General features: G+C 39.2%; 2 protein-coding genes across 2 annotated transcripts in view; one reads left to right on the top strand and one right to left on the bottom strand.

Moving 5' to 3' along the window:
* The window catches only part of LOC134226694 (tyrosine-protein phosphatase non-receptor type 23), a 57,794-nt gene that overhangs the window by 17,494 nt on the left and 12,878 nt on the right, over window positions 1-27,422 (top strand). The window lies entirely within an intron of this gene.
* Window positions 21,405-23,013, bottom strand: LOC134226695 (uncharacterized). The gene is made up of 2 exons (XM_062707642.1): window positions 22,839-23,013; window positions 21,405-22,780 (listed from the first exon to the last, which is right to left on the bottom strand). The coding sequence occupies exons 1-2, from the start codon at window positions 22,839-22,841 to the stop codon at window positions 21,671-21,673; spliced, it is 1,113 nt and encodes a 370-aa protein (XP_062563626.1). The 5' UTR covers window positions 22,842-23,013; the 3' UTR covers window positions 21,405-21,670.

Genomic DNA, 27,422 nt, shown 5'->3' with positions numbered 1-27,422 from the left:
ATTTTAAAAAGAATTTATCATGAAGTATAGCTTCCCAAATTATCGTATTGAGCATCTGGCATGTTATGCTACATTTTGTTAGTGATGCTGATAAAGAGTCAGTGATTTTCTTTTTATTCAATCTCAGTCTGACAGTAATAAATCAGAGCCTACCAAAGTCTTTATTTATCCATACTTTTATTTTATGCAAAAGAACATTGACTGTCCAGACTCTGATCAAATTAAGTACTGTCCAGTCAGTAAAATATTTTTCCCAAAAATAAATCCTCATTTACTGACTAACTATTTTTGAATATGCTGAAAACTCGGTAATGTAAAATATTGCTGTTGAAATTACTGGGTGATCTGATCCGTATTCAGAAAGCTCAGTGAAGTTTTACCGACTCTGGTCAAATTAAGTAGCTGTATGGATAATAACGAGAAAGGTTATATCACTTTATAAAAAAAAATAAGTTTCTTGAGATAGAACATGAAGAACAAAAAGTAATCGAATTTATGATTTTGAAAACATTTTTCAGCTTTTGCAGACTTTCGTATTAGAATTTATTTACTTCTGGTTAATTGGTTAAATGGTTCAATGGTTTTTTTAAAAATTGGTTTTAAAATATATTTCTGTTTGATTAGTTATGTTTTTGATTCATCACTATTTTGATTTAATATATCTTATCTCTTTTAATTTGATTTGCATTATTTTCATTCATGTAAAATTTGAGGATAATTTTCGTTATTTTTTTTCATAGAAATCTTAAACTAAAACTAAACTTACTTAAATAACTTGGTTACGCATATGCACAGTACATGTTTCCGAAATGGACAAATTGAAACTAACTTTGCGAATCCACGTGTCTTGGAGGGACTCGTGGACATGCCAACGGCTTGCTTGGCTAAAGCAACAAACTAACAGTTCGTTGTTTTAATTCAACAAGGGTAATAGTTCCGATATCCATGGGTGTACCGTGTCTGAAACATAATTGATGAGCTTTTGAATGCACACTTAAGATATGTGGAATAAAGTAGTGGAATAAAGTTGACTCAAGATAAGAAGTGAGTAAAGTAGTGGAATAAAGTAGGCAAAGAAATAGTAGTTGAACGTGCTTAGTTCCTCCACTATTGTGTCTTTTATCCTGATAACTTAATGCGCTAGTTTCAGTAACTTATAATAAATGATAACAAAATTTCAATAATTTGGTTTAGGTTACTGCAACTCGCGCTTTGACTCCGTTATTAGTTAAATTTAATCAACGAACAATTCGGCAGTGTTGTAGAAAAACCTTTGCAAGAAGTACATCATTCATTGCATTTTGAAATTTAGCCTCTGGAATGAGTTATTGATAAACTACTAAGTGTTCGAGCCCAAGTTACCAAAATCAAAAACATCCTTGTTTAAAACGCTATGACTGTCAACTCTGCTCATCCTTCAGATTCACAAATTTAAATTATTAAAATCCCGCAATAAATGTGGTACTTGTTTACAATAGCATTTCTTTTATCGCTATTCTTTAGCAATCCGAAAGATAGATCAAAACGTAGAATGACAATCAAAAAATTTCATAAAATCTATTTAACAACGCTACGCAATCGCTACGTGTAATTTAAAATAGTAAAGTTTCATGTTACAGTCGATTGCTGCTGTTGATACTTTCATACAGCGTACCCGTTTCACCTTGATTCCGGAATCCGGACTGTTTGCATGCGACTCATGCCGGTCCTTCATCACAACATCGAGCAGGGAACGAATAACTGAACAGCAGAATCGTTCGAACGCAACTCTGTGGTGATATCACTGCAGTGGTACACTGGAGTGAGGCACGCTGAGGATCTCACTGAAGTGAGAGAACTTGAGTGCACCTAAAATTCAATTCTCTAGAGTGGTGAGTGGGTGTACGCTGCCTTGATTTCTCTACGCAAGCGCTCTCTTACGCGCGCATACCAGATCACTCACAGCAGAAGGTTCATTTTACGCGCTGCGTTTTGATTCTCTTATCCTCATTTCGATAGAATCTCTTACACTCTAGTGTAAAACCCCAGTGAAATGACATCACTGTGTCCTGGGATCCAATATAGGTAGACTCGATTGCGTTTTTCAAAGCCAGTTTTTCATAAGTTTTTCAAAGCCAGAATGCATTCCCACACTAGCTTTGAGTTACAAGTGTAGTTATTAAGCGACTTAAGTGCCGCTTGGCTGTCAGAGAAAATACATATTTTTGCAAATCTATACTTTCTCCTCAGGCATAATAATACGCATTCTAATATTGCATATATTTCCGCCTGAAATACTGTGGGCCACTGTCCTAAGTGGACAGAAATTTTTGTTGTAGGGCCATAGATTCCGGATCCTGTCAGATTATTCATTTTCGAACCATCTGTGAAGAAATTTATAGAGCCTGTTGGAACGCTGGGTCCATCTCCTTCCCACTCCTGGCGGGAAGGAATGAACACATCGTAAGGTAAGTCATAATTGACTACTGTTTCCATCCAGTCACTACAAATTCCTATTGCGGGATTTATGGCAAATTCATTTAATATGCTGAGGTGACCCGTAAGGTCTCCCGACAGCAGTGTTTTTGTTCTCTTTAACCTTAGAGCACTTTTTTCCGCTTCCAGCTTTATGAATTGATCTAACCGGGGCAGGTGAAGCATTGCGTCTAGGGCCAAAGTGGGTGTACTACGAACTGCACCAGTGATGGCTATGCAAGCGGTGCGTTGGATTTTGTTGAGCTTAGCCCTTGCAGCAGCCTCATTAGTTTTAGGCCACCAGACAAGGGAAGCGTAAGTTGTCCTGGGACGGACAATGGTTTTATATAACCACATGATCATACTTGGTTTTAGGCCCCATCTTTTTACCAAGGGTTTTGAACAAACCCAAAGTGTATTGAGACCTTTCTGCACAACTGATTGGAGATGAGAGTTCCAATTAAGCTTTGCGTCGAGTATGACACCTAGATATTTTACTTCACTTGAATAAACTAATTGTGTTTGATTCAAGAAAAGGGGTTTCAGTTGTACCTTTCTCCGTTTGGTGAAAGGGATAATGGAAGTTTTGTAGGATTTATGCCTAGTTGATACTTTTGACACCAGGAAAAGTGTGATTTAGGCAGATTGCATTCTTTCCACGATAACACTTTCGAATTTGCCTCGTACAATAATGACAACGTCATCAGCATATCCAACCACTTCGAAGCCTCTTCTCTCTAAGCTGTTCAGAAGCTCATCCACCACCAGTGACCACAACAAAGGAGAAAGCACTCCGCCTTGCGGACACCCCTTGTTGCTTTAACAGTGATGTATGAACCGCTAAGCTCAGAGGAGATTTTCCGATGAGCTAGCATAGCATGTACCCAGGTAACAATGCATGGGTCGAATTTTCTCCTCAACATTGCTGACCCTATAGACGAATAAGAAGCGTTATCGAATGCGCCCTCAATATCAAGAAATGCTACAAGAGCAATTTCTTTTGCATTAAGTGTCTACGATTTTTGAACTACCGTATGTAGTGCCGAGATCGTAGATTTTCCACTTTGATAAGCGAATTGGTTTTTGACAAAGGCATTGCTTTCATAAATTTGTAATTTATGTACTCGCATAGTACCTTTTCCATAATTTTGAGCATTACAGAGGATAAACTTATCGGCCTGAATGCTTTGGGGTTGGTTTTATCTCTCTTGCCTGCCTTCGGAATGAAGACAGCCCGGATTTAACGCCAATCGTTAGGTATGTGCCCCAAAATCAGACTCGCCTTAAAAATCTCAACCAAGGGTGGAACCAGTGTTTTCTCCTCTTTTGGATCAACGCTGGGAATATTCCATCCATGCCAGGAGACTTAAATGGCTCGAAAGATCTCACAGCCCTCTCAACCCCTGGCCCGAGTGAAAGCTTCCTTTGCAACCTTTATTGCGTCTTTTAGATCCAGAAACCCATGATTGGATCTCTTGTGGATCTGAGACAGCAATTCCAGTGCCTTGGTCGCCGATGCTCGACTCAGGGATTGAATCAGGGAAGTGGATCTTTAACAATTCGCTCAGTGTATCGCTAGGCTCTACAGTGAGCGAACCATCCGTCTTTCGGAGGCTACCCACACCATTGGAGTGGTCTTTTGAAAGAGCTTTTGGAGTCTGGCCACTACGGGTGTATTCTCTATGCTTTCACACATTAGAATCCACGATTTCCGTTTGGCTGACCTTATTTCTTTGTTGTAGTTCGTCAGGGCCTTTCTGTATAGGCTCCAATCGCCGGTTCGCTTAGCACGGTTGAACTCCCTACGCGCAGTTTTCCTAAGCTTCTCAAGAGTTTTATTCCACCATGGAACGTCTCTACTCGAACTAGTTGATTTAGTTGGACAGCTCTCTTGGTAGGCGTTAAGGATTTTGTTTTTAATGGATTTGGACGCATCTTCCAATTGTGTTATGGACTTGATGTGACTTTCTATGATGTACTCTTCGGATCGTAGGATAGCTGAGTAGGATTCCCAATCAGTTTTCTTAGGATCTTTAAACGTTTTTTCCATCGTTAGACCCCTTCCCATTCGAAGATGATGTGTTTATGGTCTGACATTGATATTTCTTCAGAAACATGCCAGTTTTTATTTTATCAGAGATAGACCGACTACATAGAGTCAAGTCCAAAACTTCCTGACGAATGGAGTTTTCAAACGTGGGCTTGTCACCAACATTACAAATGTCAATGTTCTTGGAAGAGAGAAACTGTAACAGGTACTCACCTCTGGTGTTTATATTGGTACTTCCCCATACGGTGTGATGTGCATTTGCGTCGTACCCTATGACGAAGGGGATGTTGTGTCGGCGGCTGTAGGCTACGAGCGCAGCTATTTCTGGAGGAGGATTTCGTCCACGTCACCTGGGAAGTATGCCGAGACCACCAAGATCTCTCTACTCCCTCTGGCGGAAGGTACCTCCATCCTGACCGCTACGATGTCCCTTTTATGAATTCTGAAATTGGAAAGTATTTACAGTTGTTATGTAATAAAATAGCCGCTCTAGGAGAAAGCTGGCTGTCATCATATACCAACTTACATGAGTGTTGTGGAATACCTTGTATTCTGGATTTATTGACCCATGGCTCTTGAATGAGGGCTACGGTTAAATTCTCTTTGGTGAACCTCCGACAGAGCACACCCGTGGCGCTCTCAGCATGGTGGAGGTTCACTTGCAGAACTTTAGTCGCCATTTCCGGGGTTCCTGCTTTTTCCGGACGACGACTGTCCGGCTTTGGATGTTGCGGATCATCAGGATGTCGTTTGATATTACAGTTTAGGTTTTCTCTCTTCCCTGTAGCAACCTGGCCCGCCAGTTTCGCCTCTGTGGTCAAACTGTCGCTTTTTGCATCCCCTTTGCCCTGTTTAGATACCTTTGGTTTGGTACCACTAGAGCAGGGGGTCGCATGTAACCTTCGAGCTTTTCCTTTAGAGGCGGACAGACTAGCCTTTATGGTGCTTTTGGGGTGAGATTTACTAACCTCGCCCGAACCGGAGGCTTCCTCAGATTTCTCTTGGGTCGGCCTTCCAGTTAACCGAACCTCGCTTGAACAGGAGGCCTCCTCAGATTGCTCTTGGGTCGGCCTTCCAGTCGGATTGGCGGTAGCGGCAGTCGGTTGATCTGTAATCTTCCTTAGTTGGATTTCACCAAATCGGTAGTTGAGGGTGTATTTGGACTTCTTCAACTTTTCCATCGACGCACCCTCTACTGTGAAGATCCATTCAACATGAATATCTTTCAGAATGGATCGTTTCACAATACGCCAATTAGTTGTTGTGATGTCATTTTGGCTTTCTATGAGAGCCTTTATTCGGTCGTCATCATAGCTGGAGCTTTGTGGGAAGAATGCTCGGATCATCTCTGGACGTGGAATCGCCACTTCGTCCATTGCCATCAGCTCTGCACCTTCCCAGGGTTTAATGGATGGGGATATTCTCTTTAACCACTCAGCAGTCTCTTGATCCTTACAGATTAGAACCATGTAACCAGACTTGTAGATGAGGTTGTTGAATTTGGGTTTTATTGGCTCGTTTCGCTGTTGAACTACTCTGAGCAGGAGTGTTTCTTGTAGAAAGTCTAGCTGGGCTGTAGTGAGTTGGACGGTGGGAAAGTCTTTGGGTATTATCCCGACCTTCACGCTTTTGGCCATATCACTGTAGCTGATACCAGCTGTTTTCCTCATGGGTGGGTTTTGTTGTCCAGACACGTTTTTCTGAGGCGCGCGGTTTGAGGACTGTTGGGCGCGCTCTCTCGGATCCAGATGGTGCTTCACCCTTTTTTGTTTGGGGTCCTCTGTGGCGGATTTGTCTAGGTCGTTTCTCGAGCGTCGAGGATTATGGACAAGGCCTCATTCCGGTCTTTTCCCTTCTCCCGGAGAGTTCTAAGCTGCTTCCTCTGCGAGCGTGTGAGTGTGGGGATTTTCTTTCTCGGAGCACCCTTGGCTTCCGTAGAACCCTTGTTATCTTCGGATCCTTTGCTACTTGCTAAAGATTTTTGGGGGTTGATGACGATCCTTATACCATCATCTTCGTTATCTTCCATGTCCAGCAGGTTGGAGTCGGTCGATGAGGGGGGTTGTAGATCTGGATCAGCTTTGTCGAAACATGTGCTGCTCCGGGAGATAGGCGTTGAGGGGCAGGATATTTCCATCTTCTCCTGCGAACTACTGAGTAGCTGGTCTTCAGTAAGGCCAAGCTGACTCAGAGTATTCTCCACTTCGCTCTCACACGACTGAGAGAGGCAGTCGTCACCTTGAGGGTTGTTTGTAGAATTTGTACTCATTTTTGGTCCCACGAGTAGCTAGGGAAATAAATGTCCGCTGCACCAGTGCCCCGCCGTAGTGCAGTAAGGGCTGCTTACTGGGGTGTTCGCCCTGGTGCACCCCAGGCTCCGTTCGCGGTTGAGCATGTTTAGAACCCCCTCAACCATTCAGCCCTCGGCACGGGTCGCATGACACCTTGGCATTGGGGTTTATCCATTTTTGCTTTACACGATGGCCATGAATAATAGCCATCGCAACCTTCCTCCTTTACCAGGGCTTAGGACCTGTAGCTCAAGTTCTCAATAGTTTCACAATCTTTCGGACATGCAACTACGGAGAACCATCATTGCTAGCGGAGGAATAGCCTTAAAATAACATATTTTTTCGGTGTATTGTAAAAAAGATATTATGTTTGTTTGAAAAATTTCTCATAAACTGCAAGTTGTTTTGTAACATAACATGAATGACCGCATATTTGTAACACTGTGCATACATGGGTTTATACATTTTAAAGGACATTATAACCGAAATTCTTCCACATATCGTTGATTTACTTGACATTAGAATATATTTTAACAAAGGATGAGAGATTTCAATGTTTTATTGTAATCACAAAATAATAATTAAGAGAGTATTAAATACTTCATAGGCAAATTCAAATCTGTTATCAAATTTCAGCAACTTCTTCCCAATATTTCCTATCCTCGTGTTTGATTAAAGGTAATATAGTTCGCAGTAGAGCGTTTTTTCTTTCCAATTCTATACCACGGGCCTTAGATGGTCGCTTCACATGATCCTCCAGATTGAATTTGTTAGCAAGCACGACTCGTTGTTGCTTTTTCGAAAGCAAATTGCAGCTGTTGATTTCACCGTTGGTTCCAACTTCGTTGCTGTACTGGAACATCAACGATCCCTTCTTGATGACAACTTTCCTAATGTCATCGATGTATGGACGAGGAGTGCAATTTTTTAGTGTATATTGTGAAACATTCAACGATGGCGAAAGAAAATCATTTGACATCATTCTTATAACATCGGTTCTTTTCTTCGCATTTGAAACTGCTGTCTGAAAATCATCCATAGTTATAACAGGTGTTCCGCGCCGCATGCGAGCCTCTACGGCTGCATGAAAGCTATCAGCTGCCATGAAAGTGTGACCCATTTCGAAATATTTTAGAACAACTTCTTGAACATGTATATCTTTTGAATTGATTAGCAGAATCAAATACAAGAACAAATTCCAGTTCTTGTTTTGTGAAGAACAGTTATCTAGCCATAAAACAATTTGATTTTCGTCATTGAAACGGTTGATGACTCTTCCGAAGCAACTGAGTATGTCATTTGATGACTTTCCAGCGGTTGGCTCATCCCAGACACAAGCAATCACGGGGTACATTTTTGCATAATCGCCTACTGGGGCAAAAGTTTCTTCAATGAAACGATCAATGAAACCAATAGCCTTTGCGGAAAAACTATCGATTTCAAACCTTCAAGGCGCGGGATCTGTACAACCTAAAATAAAATCAAATAAATATTGTTAATGACAAATCGTGGATTCTTTCTACATGTCTAGAGGACAAATTCTACGAATCTACGATTTATTTATTTTTTTGGTAAAATAAAGTTTCTCACAATCGATTCAAGTACCCAAGAAAACTAAAGACAAGCTTAAAATTAAGACCAACGTTCGTGTGTCTGTCATAATACAAATGAGAACTCAGATAATTGCAATGACACGAGCTTGTCTTATCGAGTTGCAAACAATGTCAAAAAATCATACCTTTTGGAGATCAACCGCCAACATAACGCATCCTGTCTGCGATTTTTCGCCATCTTTGCGATACGCATCTCTTGCGCGATCAGCCAGTTTCATGTGTGCGTCATAATGTTCACAAATTTGGCAGGCTGCTTCATTTGGAAGGGATTTCGCTTCATGATTAAAATCTAACTTATGTTGCTTTCCAGTCTCGCACCTTTCGCATTGCTCGTGTCCTAGCTTGACTAAAGAAATATTGAGGCGTTTCAATATTCGACAGTAGAATTCGTAGCTGACTTGCAATTGAGGATCGTGTGTTTTCTTATATTGATCATACATCATTTTCATCGATATATCTGATGGCAGATACAATCGATTAGGGGCGTGTTCTCTTCTATAGTGAGATATAGATGGATTGAAACTTAGGATGTGGCTTTTCACTGCATCGTATTTCGTGGTACTACGAATGTATTTGCCTCGTTTCTGTTCTCTAGGCAAATCGTCATGCTCATCAGTTACACAACGGTATAAAACATTTCTGTGAATTAACGAAGCATGATTTATTATATTAATTGTTATCTTATTTATTATTAATATTATATAATTAAATATACCCGCATGTTTCGTTGAAACCGATCGTGTTGAGGAAAAACTTTCGGCACACTTTCGTGAACTCTCCGTTACTTCGCATCTGATGAAACTGGTAATGGAACCTTTTGAATTTGCCATCCGTATGATGGTTATTCACACGCCTTTCAATTGCCACTCGATGTACTCTTTCTCGTATAAATGCCACTCGGCCGATTGCATCATGGCTCCAGTACTTACGATTTTCTTGAGCTCGTTCATCCTTCGAGAATATATACGAACATCGCTTCTTGCATCCACAGTTCAGAAATTGTACAGCATGGGTCAATCGTTGTTTCTTTGCTCGGAGCACACGTTGCACGTCTTTTTTGGTTCGCTTACGTTTCCTGGTGATTGGATCCACCGGATCATCGAAAAAGCTGCCATCAGAGTCTACATCATCTCCTACTGATATTCGAAGGCTTCCGTTTTCCATATACACAGGGCGCAAATCTTGCTCCTCGAATCCTACAAAATCACCTTCACTTTGAACGGAGCTGGTATTCGTGTGACACTCCTGAGGGATGATGCTGTAAACTTCCTCGCAAGGGATGTCGTCTTCGGAACTTTCACCGGTATGGTAGGCGGACTGAATTAACTGGAGTGCATCGCGACATCGCGACACGTTTTTCGGAAGCCAATGTGAATAAACTGACATTTATACTATAATAAGCAACGCCATCAAAGAAGGCATGTTACTAATATGCGATCATTCGTATAAATTGGCACGAAAATAACCACATAAACGTAACATTACAAAAAACTTAATCTGCTTCTGAATGAGGCAATGCTTGGCCACGTCCCACCAGAATATGGTAGGAATTATAGTCCTTGCCAAAATGAAAGGAAACGACCCGACGATCAAAGGATATAGGACTGTGATTCAGGGCTGGTAGCGAGTCACTTTTTAGTGACTTGGTCACTATTTTGAGCCAAGTCACTAAAAAGTCACTATTTGCATCCAAAAGTCACTAAAGTCACTATTTTCGCACCGCCGTTTGTAAAAAAAAGTTCAAAATAAAAATCATTTGTACCTACCATTATCATCAACCAAATCAAATGTAAATCTGTTTACAAAATATACAAATTTGAGAAATTGCATCAAGTGTATTGTGGGAATCTCCAGGTTACTTACAATTCATGTGAACTATGATCTCCATGAATAAAGGTTGTTAAAAGACGAAGTGCTGAATACAAAAGTTGAGGAGAACTGGAACCTGGCTTTTTAATTAAAAACGATTGTGCGTTAATACCCTAAGGTGACTAAAATAATGAAAATAGCTTTAGCTACATCCCGTGACAACAACGTCGAGCGAGGTTTTTCTACGCCAGGGAGAATAATTAACGATAATATGGTTAAAATCGTTTAAGATTGTGAAATCCGTCATGTGATCCTTCAGGATTCAATAATAGTCTCGAAAACAAAAATAAGCCAGAACTTATTCTGCATTGAGGAAGCTGACCGCAAGAATTTCAATCAAACCCTTTATTGAAGTTTACCACAAGAAATCGTCATATATTTCAAAGGGCCGTCTAATGAAAGATGGGTTCGAACCATGGACGTCGGGATCGAGAGGCCTGTATGCAGACCACACAGCGATGCTTGGGCATAAGTTTAGACAACTCCGTATACAAAGCGCAGGATTGTAACGACTATGCGGGTTTCGCGGATTTGATGCGGATTTTAAGGCTTCGCGCGGATTTAGTTTTGGGTGGAAATTTAATAAATAAGAAGCGTAGGATTTTGTTTTCGATAGCGAAATGTAGTTGAGATGAGGACTTCACGTTTGAAGTCTTTGCTTACCCAATTATTTGGATATTTTCAAGCCATTATTGAATGCATTATTCTCTTGAGCACTCGTTTAGCAAGCATTATAAGTGTAAGAACTTCACTTGTGGTCATTTTTCATCGTTTCTGAATATTCATTTTTTGTCACGTCAATTTTGACATAATGCCGAGGTACTTCTTAGTTTCTTATTGATTGACCCCTTTACGACGAACAACACAGCATGATACATACCATCATTGTTAGATTTTTTTTGTCAGGAATTAGTTCCTTTTCTTAAAGTATTGAAGCTTTTGTATTGTTTTCATAGCATTCATCTAGAAAGAAGCAGGGTCTATACAAAAATTTAAAACATTAAAAAGTTCCTTGACTTATTCAGAAATTGGATTTTTCGGATTATTCAGAAAGTGGTTCTCGTTGATTTTTTTTTTAACAATACGATGGGATTCTTTTTCAGTCTGCTGAATTTTGCTCCGAAAAATTTGATTTTTTTTTCTCTTGGAGGAACTTTTACTGTAATTTTTGTAGCGCAAAGATTTGTGTGAAATTCCGCCTTGAATTTGGGAAATAATTTTTGGGTGGGTTTTTTAGGAATTCACCAAATAATATCTACAGGAATTCTCAAAGCGACTTCCACCGGAATTCATGAATAAATCCGCTTATAATTTAGGAAGATTTTTTTCAGGGATTCCCGGAGATTTTTTTTATCAAAAATAACGTTGCAATTCCCGCGAGAATTCCTGAAGGACAGCAGGAATGTCTGTAAAATATTCCGCCTTGAATTTATGATAAAAAATAATTTCCGGAAGCTTTCGTGCTGACATTTGTTAGAACTCCTGGAGATTTATTTCACAAGAATTGAAGTATTTTCTGCACAATTTCTGAAAAAAAAAACCTAAAGGTTTTCACAAGGCTTTCCACAGAAATTTAACTTCTGCTGAAATTTCTAGAAAAAAAATCTTCAGAGTTTTCCAAAGCTATTTCTGCATCAAATTCAAGATTTTGGATCACATTTTACGAAACTTGAGCAACTTTGTTAGATTGTTATATTCTGAATTATTTTTCTCTGGATATAAATCCAAATAATTTTTATATTTTTAATGAATTCAAATAATTTGTTTACAGATGTTTTGTTCGAAAAACGAATTTACATTATTTTATTACTTTAATGTTCGAGCTTTTCGTGCTTTAGGTTTATAAAGCAAAGATTTGGGAAACTATAGTGGATAATTAGAAGAAGTGAAATACCAAACTGCAGCGTTAGATGTTTCCGAGTAGACTACTTTATTATCTTATCTTTATTATCTTGAACCCTTCGGTTCGACCGTTCGTGCATTCGGAGCAATAATCGTGAACCGACTATTCTGAATGCACTAGGGTTGTACATGTAGGATACTACAATCACCTAATTTTTACCATCATTAGACAATGATCCACAATTACAACAAAGCTGCAACAATAATTTTCTTTATAAAACTTTGATTATAGAAATATAGACTGCTTCATTCTTGTTTGCTTAGTTTTGGAACGTTGGTGAACAGGACCATCTAGATGGGATGTGATACTAATGGATATTTTCTTGGTTCTTTTTCAATGTGGTAAAATCGGTTCTATACTATTCCCCAGAAAACCGTTCCCCAGAAAACCATACCCCAGAATTCCATTTCCCAGAATGTACCATTCCCCAGAAAACCAATCGCCAGAATGTACCATTCCCCAGAAAATCAATCCCCAGAATGTACCGTTCCCCAGAAAACATAATATACAAACATGATTTCATAATAAGTCACCATAATTAAAATCACTTGTCTTGATGAGTTCTCGCTTAACTTTTGAAAAGGACCTAAGTAACATTTTTTTCATGAATTAATTTGAATTGCGCAATCAACAGAACGACATGAGAGCTTCTGATTGCAGTCCCCAAATTAATTCATGAAAAAAATGTTACGTAGGACCTTTTCAAAAGTTAAGCGAGAGTTAGATGCAATGGCCATTGAGGTAATTTTTAGAAACTATAGTTTCAAATACAATGTGCCTTTTGGTATTATGACCATAAGGGGCACGCCAAAGTAAGGTTCCTGCCAGAGTAGCCGCGCCTACGCGACGTCGCGCGAAAATTGCACGCAAAGGAATAACAATCAATAATAAGGAACTCGAGTCGAGTCGAGTCAAGTACGAGACACTGAAGACGGCCTTACTGTTGAGGTCGAAAGTGGTGGAATTCAATGGGATTGTATTAACTCGTCTTATGACAAGTGAATAAGGAACTGTAAAATCGCATGGACGCTTCGCTTCGCATTGCATTTCGCGTCTACTCTGGCCGCACCAAACCGCGATGTGCGATGCAACGGGACGCGATTCACGCAAAGGAATAACAATTATTATCAATGAACTGTCAAACTGCACTGTCGCATCACGTCGCATAGCATAGTGACGTCTATTCTGAAACAAAAACAGAAAAACAATGCTTAAAATTTGGAAGCATGTCTTGACTGAAAAATCAAATAGAAACCCATGCATTTGCCTAGAATAAGGCAATTAAGTCAATGATTCCTTCTTTTAAAACGCGCATTTTCCCTGTATATGGTGTCTTTAATATGTTTGTGCTTCACATGCGTTTGTCCATAATAAGGAACAAGAATATAAAATGAGTGAATAATTCCTCCTTGAAAGGCACGAATTTGCCCGAAATAAGGTTAACGAATGATTCCTTCTTTTAAAATGCGCATTTGCTCGGAAAAAGGCAAATGAGTGATACATTTTTTAGACTCACACATTTGCCTGAAATACGCCTTCTTTCAAATCACGCGTTTGCACGGAGTATATCAAACAAGTGGATGATGCCTTCTTTTGGAATATGAATTTACCCGCACTTATAAAAATCTACAGTTTCATTGAACAAATTAAAAAAAATACAAATACTGCCGTTACACGCATAACTGTCCCATGTACATAGGAATGCCCGTTTACTAGAAGTATTAGCCGGAAATAAGGTGAATCATAATTGAACGCTTCTAGAAAAGCACACATTTTAATATAATAAGGTCATTTTTTTCAATGACTGATTTAGGCTTGTAACGGGTGGCAACTAAAACATTGGAATGACTTCAATACTTTTCTATTACAATAAAAATGCTTTCACCGAAATATTACTATATGTGAATGAATCCTTAAAACATGCCGCCTAAACAGGAAGTATTGCGGCGCGCATTGTACACTTTATCAAGTGAACCAAGACCATAAGAAAAGTACACGGTCGAACATTTTAAGCGTGAAAATGTTTCGAAAACTGTCATAGCATTTTTTGGTCAACTAAGCTCCATTGTAAAAGCAGAATCAGAAGCAGTATTTCAAAATTCGATGAGGCAGAGCCTTCCAGCGGTCATGTCATACCAGCAAGACTACGCTGCGCCGCACGGCGAACCATGGACCATATGCTAATATTCATTAGTTTAAGTTTGAAGACTAATGGCATCTCTTTGTATAACATAATCTATTATATCAGATTGAACTGTACTCCTGTGTAGTTTTTTTTCCGAGCCGTTCATTTTATTCCAGTTTTTTAGTTGCCAAAATCTTTTTAAAGGTATGAAAAAAATTCTGGGATATGATCCATTCTGGGGAATGGTTTTCGGGGGAATGTTTCATTCTGGGAAATGGTTTTCTGGGGAATGGTACATTCTGGGAAGTGGTTTTCTGGGGAACGGTTTTCTGGGGAATGGTTTTCTGGGGTATGGTTTTCTGGGGAATGTTATAGAATCGGTAAAATCATGCAGAAAATCAGTTTTACTTTACTTTACTGGAAGAGAAAGCGTTCAGTAAATTGTGATAACAAAAATTGATATTTTTCGCGCGAATTGGATTTCATGCCGTGCGGAAATGTCGCGTATTTGATTTCAGTCGGCGCGGATTTGGCGCCGGTCGAAACTTAGGTATGGTAAAATTCATGTTATATCTGAGTCCTGGTATTTTTTTTAGTAAAATCGGTTCACGGGCAACCGAGATCAGGGGCTCGAATGGCAAATGGGAACTGTACGTATTTAAATTTGTTATTCATAAAAATGTTGTTATTAATTATTTAAAATCCCTCTTAAGTTACGGTGAAGATGGGCACGGCCAGCAGTAGTAATCCTCATGCTTTTCTAATTTTTGTCTTTTCTTGATAGCGTTCTAGATAAGGATTTGGAAAAAAATATATCACTAGTTTCCAATCCACTACGAGTTACACAGTGACAATGCAAATGCAATTCAGCTCACTACCTCTGGTTAACACTTCATACAAAAGTCACTATTTGGTTACTTTTTCTGCATTTGAAAGTTACTATTTGGTCACTTTTTTCGTCATCGTTGGTAACTAAGTCACTATTTTGAACGGAATTTATCGCTACCAGCCCTGTTATACAATACTCTCTCGAATAATCAAGTCTTGATCGTACCCTGCAAGAACATTCCGTTCTTAGTCCGGCACAAAAATGCTCAAATGATAAGAAGAATGTTTTCCAGGCAACATAATCTATTAAGGACAAGATCTCATGCTACAAATAGAACATAACACATGGGAAACTAATAAGTTTTGATTTGGATCACGTCACGCATTTGATCGTTGACAGGCGTTTAGAACGATGCGCAATAACATAGGAAAAAAAACCTCAAATGATCCATCTTCTACACAAAATTGGACAGCTATTCATCTTTTTGTGATATATCTGCATCCTCTCATCGCCAATCTTCATCGCATCTGTAGTGGACCGGATGACTTGGTAGTCGCTTATGCAGACGATATAACGATCATCTCTTCGTGTCCGTTAAAAATCGACAGTGTTAGACAAGCCTTCAACATCTTTGAACGACAAGCAGGAGCACGGTTAAATCTAAACAAAACTCTCTCCATCGACATAGGAAATATCTCTCCACGGAACAGAATACAAGTTAATTGGCTCATCACTGACATCAAGCTTAAAATTCTGGGTGTAGTATACACAAACTCGGTTCGGCTAATGTCCAAACTGAACTGGGACTCTCTTATCTCTCACTTCGCATACATTGCAAACACACATTGCAAAAATAACATCATTATTGGGAAACTTCATTTGGCAAGGTCGCAGTATCAGAATATCTATTCAGCAGCTAGCACTGCTCGTTGTGGAAGGTGGACCTAAGGTCACTCCTGACGGAATCCAAGATTAAAAGTGCTCGCGTTTTCAGGGGCACACCACTCGATACAGAAGCAACGCACAACTGTCATTTGTATGATTTCACGTATGCTGCGACGCAGCAAAGCTAAATTAACAAAAATGACAGTTGTGCGCCGCCTCTGAATCGAGTGGTGTGCCCCCGAAAACGCGAGCACTTTTAATCTTGGATTCCATTAGGAGTGACCTTAAGCTTCACTGGCCTGTTTATCGATTAACAGACATCTACAAGATACTGAATCAATGTAGTTCTATTCGACCATGTACAATAGTTTTTTACAATTTCATAGAGTTTGTGCTGGCATTGTACGTATCACTGATGAGGGGGGATAAGCGCATTCCTGGAAAATCGTTTTCAAACATGGAGAGACAAGTTTTCAAACTTGAAGATTTGGTGGATTTTCAAATATTTTCAGAAATCCACCAAATCTTCAAGTTTGAAAACTTGACTCTCCATGTTTGAAAACGATTTTCCAGGAATGCGCTTATCTCCCCTCATCAGTGATACGTACAATGTCAGCACAAACTCTTTGTAATTACTTTCTATCGAAGGCAGATAGACCTAGAGTGGTGCATAGCGACACTAATCGGAATTGGAAAGCAGTTTGGAAGAATATATCAGACCGTCGACTCACTCGTCAGGAGAGAGAACTTTGGTATTGTAAATCAAAAGCTACCAAATCAAGACCTGTTATACCGGATGCAACGAACAAACTCATCTTCATATTTCAACTGCAACGCAACTACAAACAATAGTGCCCAATAGAATGTTCTCTTTTACAAGCTTTATTCAATCAACCCGTTTTTCAAAGTGTAAGAAGTCGAGATAGATTCAAACTGCTTAAGGACATAGTTGGAAGAGTACTACGATGGCAGTCAATATGGCACCGGGCCGTGAAAGTATAGCTGAAAGTATGCTCTTTTGGGCAGAAATACACTCTTTTGCGGGAGAATTGGATTTCCCACAAAAGGAGTAGGAGTTTTACACACTTTTCCTGTTTTTATGCATAAATGTTAAACATTTGTGAATAAAAGATAGTCATAATTGTGCATTTATTCCTTTTTTGTGTAGTCCCATTTTCCCACGAAAGAGCGTACTTTGAAGTCATAATTAAATACTTTATAGTCAAAAAAGCATACTTCAAAGTATTTTGTGTGTAAACTTTTTTAGCGGTGCAGGTCAATCCCGCACCTCCCACAACATTCGAATGCATCGAACAAAAGTTTAATATTCAAATTACTAACCTGTTCACAGCATATTTCAAGCTCTATCTGGTAAAGGGCGAATGTCGCAAAAGAGAATTTTCTTCGTCGACTTCCCCTCTTTTGAATAAAAGTGACAAGCAGGGGCTTTCCTTACAGTTTAACACCTAAGAATGCAAGTTCTCATTGTTTTCTATCGTTCTGAGGTGATAAACTATAAAGAAATTTGCTGCTTGTCATTTTCATTTAAAAGTCGATGTAGAGAATTCTTACTTGCGACATCCGCCCTTATTCCAGATAGAGCTTGATTTATTTACTTTCCGTGATAATGAACATGTTTCTTCAAAGAGTCCCTTATATTTCGGCTCGAAATATTTCATAAATCAGCAGTTTTGTACTAATTTAATAGCCGCTCGCGATTTGGTGGGTTTATCACTGCACTTCACTTCTTCTCAAAGGGGATTGAAAAAATAAAGTTTTTACTCACTTCTCCGCACATAAGCAGCCCGAAATGTTGATCGATTGCAAATTAAACATCACTTTTTGGAATCAGTCACTTGTTTGAAGCGAAAACTTAATATAAACTGTTATTTTTGCCCAAAAAAAAAACTGATAAAAACAGATGGAGCGAATGTAAACACCGGCACCGACAGCAGCAAACTAGTAATTAGGGTGGCTAAAAAATGATTTTGCTTCGCCACGCTCAGTCGATTATGTTTCATATTTTGCGTCTCGTTCGTGGCACTCCGTCATTGCAGATGACTGGATGAAATCTCGCTTAACTTTTCAAAAGGTCCTAAGTAACATTTTTTTCTGAGTACTGCAATCAAAAGCTTTCATGGTCGTTCCAATAGTTGGGAGTCGAATTTAATCGAGGTTGTGAATCTTCAGCATGATAATTAGGCTTCTCAGAAGGCATCAGTGAAACGTGTAATTCAACAAAATTGCCAGAATTTGTCTGTGATATCTAACGCACCCAGGGGACTGAAGGGATAGCCAATTCGCTTACCCATCATTCATTCAATATGGCATCCAAAAGTGTTTGTTTTTGTATCGTTTAATTAATGATTACAATACTTCGGAGGCATCAACGGCATAAAATAGCTATACAAACACAAACGCTTCGATAATCATCCATTAATTGCACGTTGTCGTTAGGAAAAGTGAATTGCCGATATTTAGCACCAACTACGCACAAGCCATTCGCTTAAACGAGTAGGGATCCTATAATGAGATATATGCAAATACTTTTCCAGACGATTTAGCAACGCTGTTACTTTTGTTAGCAACCGCTTCCAGCACTTGCAGCAGCGCAAAATGTTGAAGCTTGTATATGACTTTGCATTTGATAACAATTCGGAATGTTTGTCTGTCCACTTAAAGTGTTTAAATAAGCATATCACTAAAATAAAAGTGCAATACAAATAGGCGAAACACAATACATAAACTAGATTACTTCTACTCGCGAAAATAAAACAAATTGTTTATTCGATGAAACTTTTCTTAAAATCTATCTCAATACCTCTCAACCTCGTCTCAATCTGCAACAATGACAACGTTCATTTGGCTCACGTTTTGACAGTTCTCAATGCTCGATTTTCTTACAATGGCCGCTTCCGCATATCTCTCATTATAGGATCCCTAAAGACGAGCAGCTGAATTAGAGTATATACTAGTTTTCATACAAACTTGAACCGGCTTGTGCTCAACTAGTTTTTGTTCAAATCGGCTTTTGGAGGACACGCGGAGCGTGGACGAAGCCTTATCCCGGGAAAACGTCTATTTCTAAAGAAGGAAAGACATCCACAGATGCCTCATTCCGGGTAAACGCTCATTTTTAAAGAAGGGATCACACCCACTATTGTCTTATTCCGGGCAAATGCCTACTTTTAAAGAAGCAATCACATCCAGGGTTGTAAATTTTCGGCAACACTGGATGAAGGTGATGTTTTTTTATATCATGTTTTTATTTTCTTCCTGCTTTGAAATCAACCTCACATTCCCGGAGAGGCAGAAAAGTAAACAACAGAACTCACATCACCCACTGCGCCGCGAAGATGAAATCTACCACAGCAAAATGTACACATTCACCCACACTGAGAAAAATTCCATGGTAACGGTTACTATTTTGTAGACTACGCCATGCTTTTAAAACAACCACAAATTTTCAGTTAAATTAACCACACATTCGGACAAATTCACCACTGATTCAGTTCACGCAACAACATTCCACCAGGACCACAGTTGATTTTTACTGCGCGCATGGTAAAATCAAACGGGTTTGTTGTCTGCTGAAAATCGTCGGTGCGTATTCTTAAATTAACCCTCGGAATGGTAGTTTCGACCGCAACATTTTTTTGCGTGCAGCAAATTGAAAAAATTCACCACGCGTTTAAATGGGCCACTCACAGTCATACGGTAAGGAGCGAACTGAGCAGCATGTCAGAGTGACTTGTGAGTGGCTGAATGCGAAATTGAAAGGTCGGTGTTGGAAATGATTGTTCGGCTGCACCCAGTCGCACTCACCACGGCGGCGAAGAAGGCGACTGCAGATTATACTGAGGTCCATGTTTTTCACTGCATTGACTGTGAAATATTTCTACCCTGATCACATCCACCATCCAGAAGGAAACATATTAATCATTGCATGCTTTCTATGAAAGATTTTTTGATGCTGTTAATAATTATCCCAAATGCCCTTCATGTCATGTTATGTTAATGTTCTGCTTTATTCAGGGGTATGTCATTTTCAGGGAAATGTCATTTTCTGGGATATGTGTATCGGGAAGTATTGTAAAAATCCCACCTTATCGAACGCGACGATTTGTAATCGTCGCCAAGCAAATCGTCGCCAAAATCGTCGCAAACATATATGTCATTTAATCTGTCATAACTCGCTGCTCGCAATGACAGATCATCGCCCGGATTGTTTTCTGGTGTCTTTCAATTTGATTTCGATAAATAAATTGATATTTATTTCTCATTCATATTGAAATCGTGAGTATAAAATACTATAAACATATTTGTTTGTTGAGTTTTGTGTTTTATTCTAGAAAATGTCCAACATTATTTGGCAAAATGTTCGGCGCCAACGTGCGAGCCTAAACACAAAATATCATTGCATTTACGGATATTTTTTCTTGGGATTATCAAGGCAACGGCTTTGTGAAATTTATTGTAAAAGTAAATCTACAGTCAGCGCTTGGATCACGTCCTATAAAAAAAACGGTGTTCTCGGAGAAAAAGAACGAAAGTTGGTTAACAGAAAGTTTGGGATAGCGAAACGGCAGTGGCTTGTGAAATTGTACATGACTGAACCAACTCTGTTCCTAGACGAGGCACAGAAACGGTTCTTTCACAAGTTCGGAACACCTATAAGTCGATCATCGATAGCGAGAATTTTACATGCAGAAGGGATGACATGGAAAAAACTAGAGCGTCGAGCAATGCAAATCCGGAATTATGATATATTGAAATATTGTGAATAGTTAGAATTTCAGTGGGATTTGCACAATCTAGTTTTTCTGGATGAAGTGGCTTTTGATAGCCGTGATATGCTTCGTAATAGAGGTTATGGTTTTGTTGGACAAACATTTTTCGAGGTGAGTTTCGACGCCGTCCGAGAGTGTCAACTTTATGTTTTCTAGGCCAAGGTGGTCTTCTTGATTCATTTATGACGAAAGGCACATTCACGAGAAAAATTTTTTTTGAATGCTGCCGTACTTTTGTGCTCCAATCTGGTAATGTGGAAACTTACCCAGGATTTTATTCAGTCTGGGTAATGGACGGCGCTCGAATCCACTGCGATAAGCACATCGTGATGTATTTAAGGTCTCTGGGCATTGTACCCATATTTTTACCACCATACTGCCCATTCTACAACCCCATCGAAATTTTATTCGGTCTAATCAAACGATATTTGAGACGACACTATGAAGAAAATAGCACGAAAGATCTCAGAACAATTGTAGGCGATGCTTTGCTCAGTTTTAAAAACTATGACTGCACTAAAATCATGAAAAAGTGTGGATACAGCGAAGGCGGAAAATTCGACCCTAATGTTGGGCTCAGTCAACCTATCAAAAACTTCGATTTCTGCACAGAATTTGTCTCTTTGAACCAGGAACACAGCCAGAATTGAGTGAACTTTTGTCATTGAATTTACCACGACGAAACAAAATAATGTGATTTCAGGTTCATGCCCATGACATAATAAAACGTGAAATAAACTTATACTATTTATTTATTGTTCTTTCGAATACTATTCTATATACTTTAAAAAAATACAAATCATGGTTTAGTTCTGATTTCAACCAAAAATCCGCTCTGCAACTAGTGTAATGATCTCTTGATCACATATGATCCAAATCGTCTGCGTCTGTTACAGAATCCGCTAGCGTTCGACTAAGCTCGTTTTCTACTGGTGCGATTGAGCGTTGCATTGACGTCAACATTTCATTGTAGCTCTTAAGTTGAATTTCCATGCCCGACAATCGTTCTTCCATCTTAATGGCTGCGGTTGACAACTGCCCAGAGTATTCCCGCAATGTCGTCAACTGTCCTTCCATGGCTCGAATTATAGTTTTTGCAAACAATAATCCCCTTCTGTTTTCCTCCAGTACCACCGAAGCATCCGTCGGTGCAGCTCTTAAATGTGGTTGAATGGCATCAGGTGGATTTTGCTTTACCTCATCACGCCGGTACCCAGGTGCGGCTTCAACATACTCCGCCCAATTGTGCCACACAAACGAATCAGCTATTATATCCGGGTGCAATTCTTTCAGCTCTTTTATCAGTCCTTGGAATGACTTATTACTGCATGCTCCTGATCTGTCTGGATCCTCAGGAGCTTCCAATCTTTTCACTAGATCGTACAATTTCTGATTGGCAACTGACAATGAATAGACATGAAGATAAACGTCGATAACCTTGCCTCTCCATTTAACCATTATATCCGACTTTTCCTGAAGGTCAGATGTTCTGTATGTACGCTTACGCAGAAGATCCTTGAAAAGTACATACTTATTCATGTCTTCAAACTCAAGAGCTGCGTCGTTTGCCCACTTCACTCTTTTAAAACTTTCATCGTCGTACACAATAACCTCCCGACGTATATGAGTCTTCACAGCTTCCCATGTCTGCTCCAAAATCTCTCTCGGCGAATTACCAAAAACACGACACTCCTTGGTTATCAGTTTCGCGTCGGCTTTTCCCTTGTCGTGGTGCTGTCCTCGAAACTCCTTTTTGAAGCAGGAAATTCGAAAATCGAACGTACACTGCGAGGACTGGCGTTTCACAGCTGATGAATCGCCACAAAACTCATCATGTCCAAGTTCTGCCTCTAATTCCAAACAATTTTCGTCCAGCTCCGGGAAGCTGGTGATTCCAATGGGATCTTCGTCCTCCAAATATTCGGCTGGATAGTTACCATCGGGTACATTATCCATGCTGCTGCAAGAAAACTGTGAGTTGGCCGGATAAAATTAGAATGTTACTTTGATTCATGCTGATTTTTCTTACCATTATATCCGGTTAGGTCTAGGTCACGATAAAAACATGCAACAAATTTAAATAGGACACCAAATCACCAGACATTACACTATTTTATAAACAGCGAATTGCGTTTGTTTACAAAACGTCCTGAAGAATATGTGACATTTCGACGAAAAAAATAGATACTTTTTTATTGCATAGACTGGCGAAAGAGAAATTTAGTTCAGTCGAATAATCATAGTGGCAGTCACGTTGAAAATTTTGAGATAATTATTCATTGACGACATCCATTGAAAAGAATCAACAAATATAAATTAGGCATACATTCAGGAATCATCAAAAAGCTGAACTTATGTCATTTAAATGATTGGGTACATGTTTAAATGAGTCCACAATAATGTTACATAAAATGACTCAATAATAAATTTGCCAATCTTCGAAAGTTATTGTGTCTATAGTGATCTTTCTTGCGACGATTTCAATTTGACACGAAATGTACGGCGCGTTTTGTTACCAGTGGAACAGACAATATCCTTTTTGGGAAATATCATTTTCGTTAACCCTTATGCGGCCGACGGGGTACCCGTGTTCCTTTTTCAAATTCAAGTGGTGATATTTCAATGAATTTTCATAGCTGAAAGCTGAAACTCGGTGACATCTAAGAACTCCATAAAATGTAGCATCTGTGAGAAAATCACGTTGATACAGTGAGGAGGGACGTGGGGAGGGGCACCTGATTTTTTTTACCACGTGGATGGCCGACAGGGTACCCGTGTTCCACTAAATTGATATTTTCATAACTTTAACAATTTTCAACCGATTTAGATAATTTTGACAGTTTTGGAAACAGAAACTCATATACTTTTTGCCCATTGTCAAGGTTTACAGCTTTTGTCCATGGTTATACAAGAAATCTTTGAAGTAAGGCTTAAGAGTCTACACACGTAACCGAAGGACTATCAACCAGTTTCAAATATATTACATGCTCATTGCGCTTCTTAGAATAGTCGGTGTTCACAGTATATATTCTGGGTCTCTAAAAACCACTGGAGTAAGGCCTAAGTAATCCAAAAAATCCCTGGAATAAGATCTTATGGTCTGCTAACGTAACCAAAGGTCTATCGTGTAAATTCAAAAACGGTACATGCTCTTTATGGTGCTTAGCATATAATGCTTTCACAGTATATGTTCCGGGTAATTCAATGACCGTTTCTTAAAACATGTTTGCATTCCAAGAAGTTCTTGTTGCTGTCATTGATTCCAGGTAGTCTACGAACTCCATACAGTCAAGGTCTTCGGATCAATCTCCGTAATGGAGGCAGTTAACGAAGAATAAACAAGTTGCGTGTCCCCTTCTTGGTATATGTTTGTATTCTAAGTAGTTCTTGTTGTTGTCGTGGGCTCCAGGTAGTCAACGAACTCCATAGAGTCAAGATCTGTGGATCAACCTCAGTAACGGAGGCAGTTATTGAAGAATAAACAAGTTGTGTGACCCCTTCTTGGTATTTGTTTGTATTCCAAGTAATTCTTGTTGTTGTCATTGGTTCCAGGTAGTCTACAAACTCCATAAAATCAAGGTCTGTGGATCAACCTCCGTAATGGAGGCAGTTATTGAAGAATAAACAAGTTGTGTGACCCCTTCTTGATATATATCTGTTTTCCATGTAGTTCTTGTTGTTGTCGTGAGTTCCAGGTAGTCTACGAACTCCATACAGTCAAGGTCTTCAGATCAATCTCCGTGATGGAGGCAGTTATCCGAGAATAAACAAGATGCATGACCCCTTCTTGGTATACGTTTGTATTCCAAGTAGTTCCTGTTGTTGTCGTGAGTTCCAGGTAGTCTACGAACTCCACACAGTCAAGGTCTTCGAATCAATCTCCGTAATGGAGGCAGTTATCGAAGAATAAACAAGTTGTGTGGCCCCTTCTTGGCATATGTTTGCATACCAAGTAGTTCTTGTTGTTGTCGTGGGCTCTAGGTAGTCTACGAACTTCATAGATTCAAGGTCGATGAATCAACCTCCGTAATGGAGGCAGTTATCGAAGAATATACAAGTTGTGTGGCCCCTTTTTGGCATATGTTTGTTTTTCATGTAGTTCTTGTTGTTGTCGTGAGTTCCAGGTAGTCTACGAACTCCATACAGTCAAGATCTTCGGAACAATCTCCGTAATGGAGGCAGTTATCGAAGAATAAACAAGTTGCCTGACCCCTTCTTGGTATATGTGTGTACTCCAAGTGGTTCTTGTTGTTGTCGAGGACTCCAGGTAGTCTACGAACTCCATAGAGTCAAGGTCTGGGGATCGACCTCGATAACGGAGGCAGCGTTTGAAGAATAAACAAGTTTTGTGACCCCTTCTTGATATATGTTTGTATTTCAAGTAGTTCTTGTTGTTGTCGTTGGCTCCAGGTAGTCTACGAACTCCATAGATTCAAGGTCGCTGGATCAACCTCCGTAATGGATGCAGTTATTGAAGAATAAACAAGTTGTGTGACCCCTTCTTGGTATATGTTTGTATTTGATGTAGTTCTTGTTGTTGTCGTGAGTTCCAGGTAGTCTACGAACTCCATACAGTCAAGATCTTCGGATCTATCTCCGTAATGGAGGCAGTTATTGAAGAATAAACAAGTTGCGTGACCCCTTGTTGGTATATATGTGTATTCCAAGTAGTTCTTGTTGTTGTCGAGGACTCCAGTTAGTCTACAAACTCCAAAGAGTCAAGGTATGGGGTTCGACCTTGGTAACGGATGCAGTTTGAAGAATAAACAAGTCGTGTGACGCTTTCATGGTATTTCTTTGTATTCTAAGTAGTTCTTGTTGTCATTGGTTACAGGGAGTCTAAGAACTCCATAGAGTCAAGGGCTGTGGATCAATCTTCGTAATGGAGGCAGTTATTGAAGAATAAACAAGTTTTGTGACCCCTTCTTGGTATATGTTTGTATTCCATGTAGTTCTTGTAGTTGTCCTGAGTCCCAGGTAGTTTACGAACTCCATACGATGATGATGATGATGATGATGGTCCCGCCACATACCCCTACAAAGGTTTGAGCTAGACGATTTATCTTTAAGATATTTAATTGTGATCAATTTAATCAGATTTTGCAAAACAATAAACGATCCGATTATTTTCACAGATATAAACAACAATACAAATTATCATCGCTTTCCAGCAAAAAATATAAATAAGTAAAAGAACCGTTGAGTTCTACTGCAGATGTTCGCAAGCATCATCAGTGATACAGCGAGTCCGATACAAATACAAAACTTGTGATACCTCTCGCATGATGCCAAAAGTTTCGTCAGGAAGCGCGTACTCAAACCATTCTCGCTAGTACCAATCAATTTACTGTACAAAGCTCGACAACATTCAAAACTTGTGTTACCTCTCCGTAGATACCAAAAGTTTCGAGAAAATCGCGTTCTATCTGAGAGCTCCCTACTTTTCTGTAGTATCTTTCAAACAGTTTCAAATATTTCAAATTGTAGTGATAAATACAAAAAGTCATTTATACCTGTATTACTGTAGACTACACATAAAGAATAAAAGTTAAAACACATCAACAAATAAAATACCATCATCATCATCGAGGCGAACAATATAGTCTATAAGCGCCCTAATGAAATAACAAATCATTTACATTCGTCCAAACAAAAATATCCGTTATCACAAACTTCGTCAAGATACACAATTAGTCAATAATCAAAAAATAAATCAATAGCTGTTTAAAAAACAGCTTTCACGAGTGAAATGCAAAGTCTCTTGAACTGTGATAGTGTACTTGCTCGCTTGATGTGTGCAGGCATCGAATTGAAAACATTTATTCCTTTATAAAACAATGAATTTTGTGAAGCACCATGCAAAAAATAAGGTGTTCTTATTTCTTCCGCGTTTCTAGTATTATATCCATGAATGTCACTTCCTCTTTCAATTCGATTACACAAATATCGTGGCAGCAATCCATTCAATATTTTGGAAGTAAACACCATAGTCAAACAAACAATTCTTTGCTTCACTGATAACCATTGTAAAGCGTCCAACAAAAAGGAGGAGGAAGTGAATCTATTACATCTTAAAATCAAACGCATTACTTTATTCTGCAAACGCTGTAACCTCGATATTTGGAGGCACAATAGGCCAAATGAGAAGAGATGATTGACTTGTACGACTGTATTTCACTCGCAACAGTTAATTCGTTTTTGAACCGACATATAATTCCACACTTCTTGTCTATTTTCTTGATGACATTGTTGTTATGAGAAAAAAAATTCAATCTATCATCAATAATCACGCCAAGATATTTAATTTCCCGAACGCGATCAAGTGTTTCATCATCAGTTTGAACGGAAACATTACCAATGACTCGATTTCGCGAAATTACCATGTATTTAGTTTTGCTTACATTCAATTTCAACTGTTTGTACTTCAACCATCTACTTAAAGAACGCAAATCTGTATTCAAGCGTGAAACTGCATCTTCGATAGTTCTAGCTGCAATGAATAATACGGTGTCATCCGCGAATAGATTAATATTACAAAATCGTAAAACCCGTCCCATGTCATTAATATACATAATAAATAGAACGGGCCCTAATACACTTCCTTGTGGAACAC

This window comes from Armigeres subalbatus, chromosome 3, assembly GCF_024139115.2.
Source record: "Armigeres subalbatus isolate Guangzhou_Male chromosome 3, GZ_Asu_2, whole genome shotgun sequence".
Classification (NCBI taxonomy): Eukaryota; Metazoa; Arthropoda; class Insecta; order Diptera; family Culicidae; genus Armigeres; species Armigeres subalbatus.
Note: the sequence above shows the minus strand (reverse complement) of the source record. Positions and strands in the feature narration are given on the sequence as shown.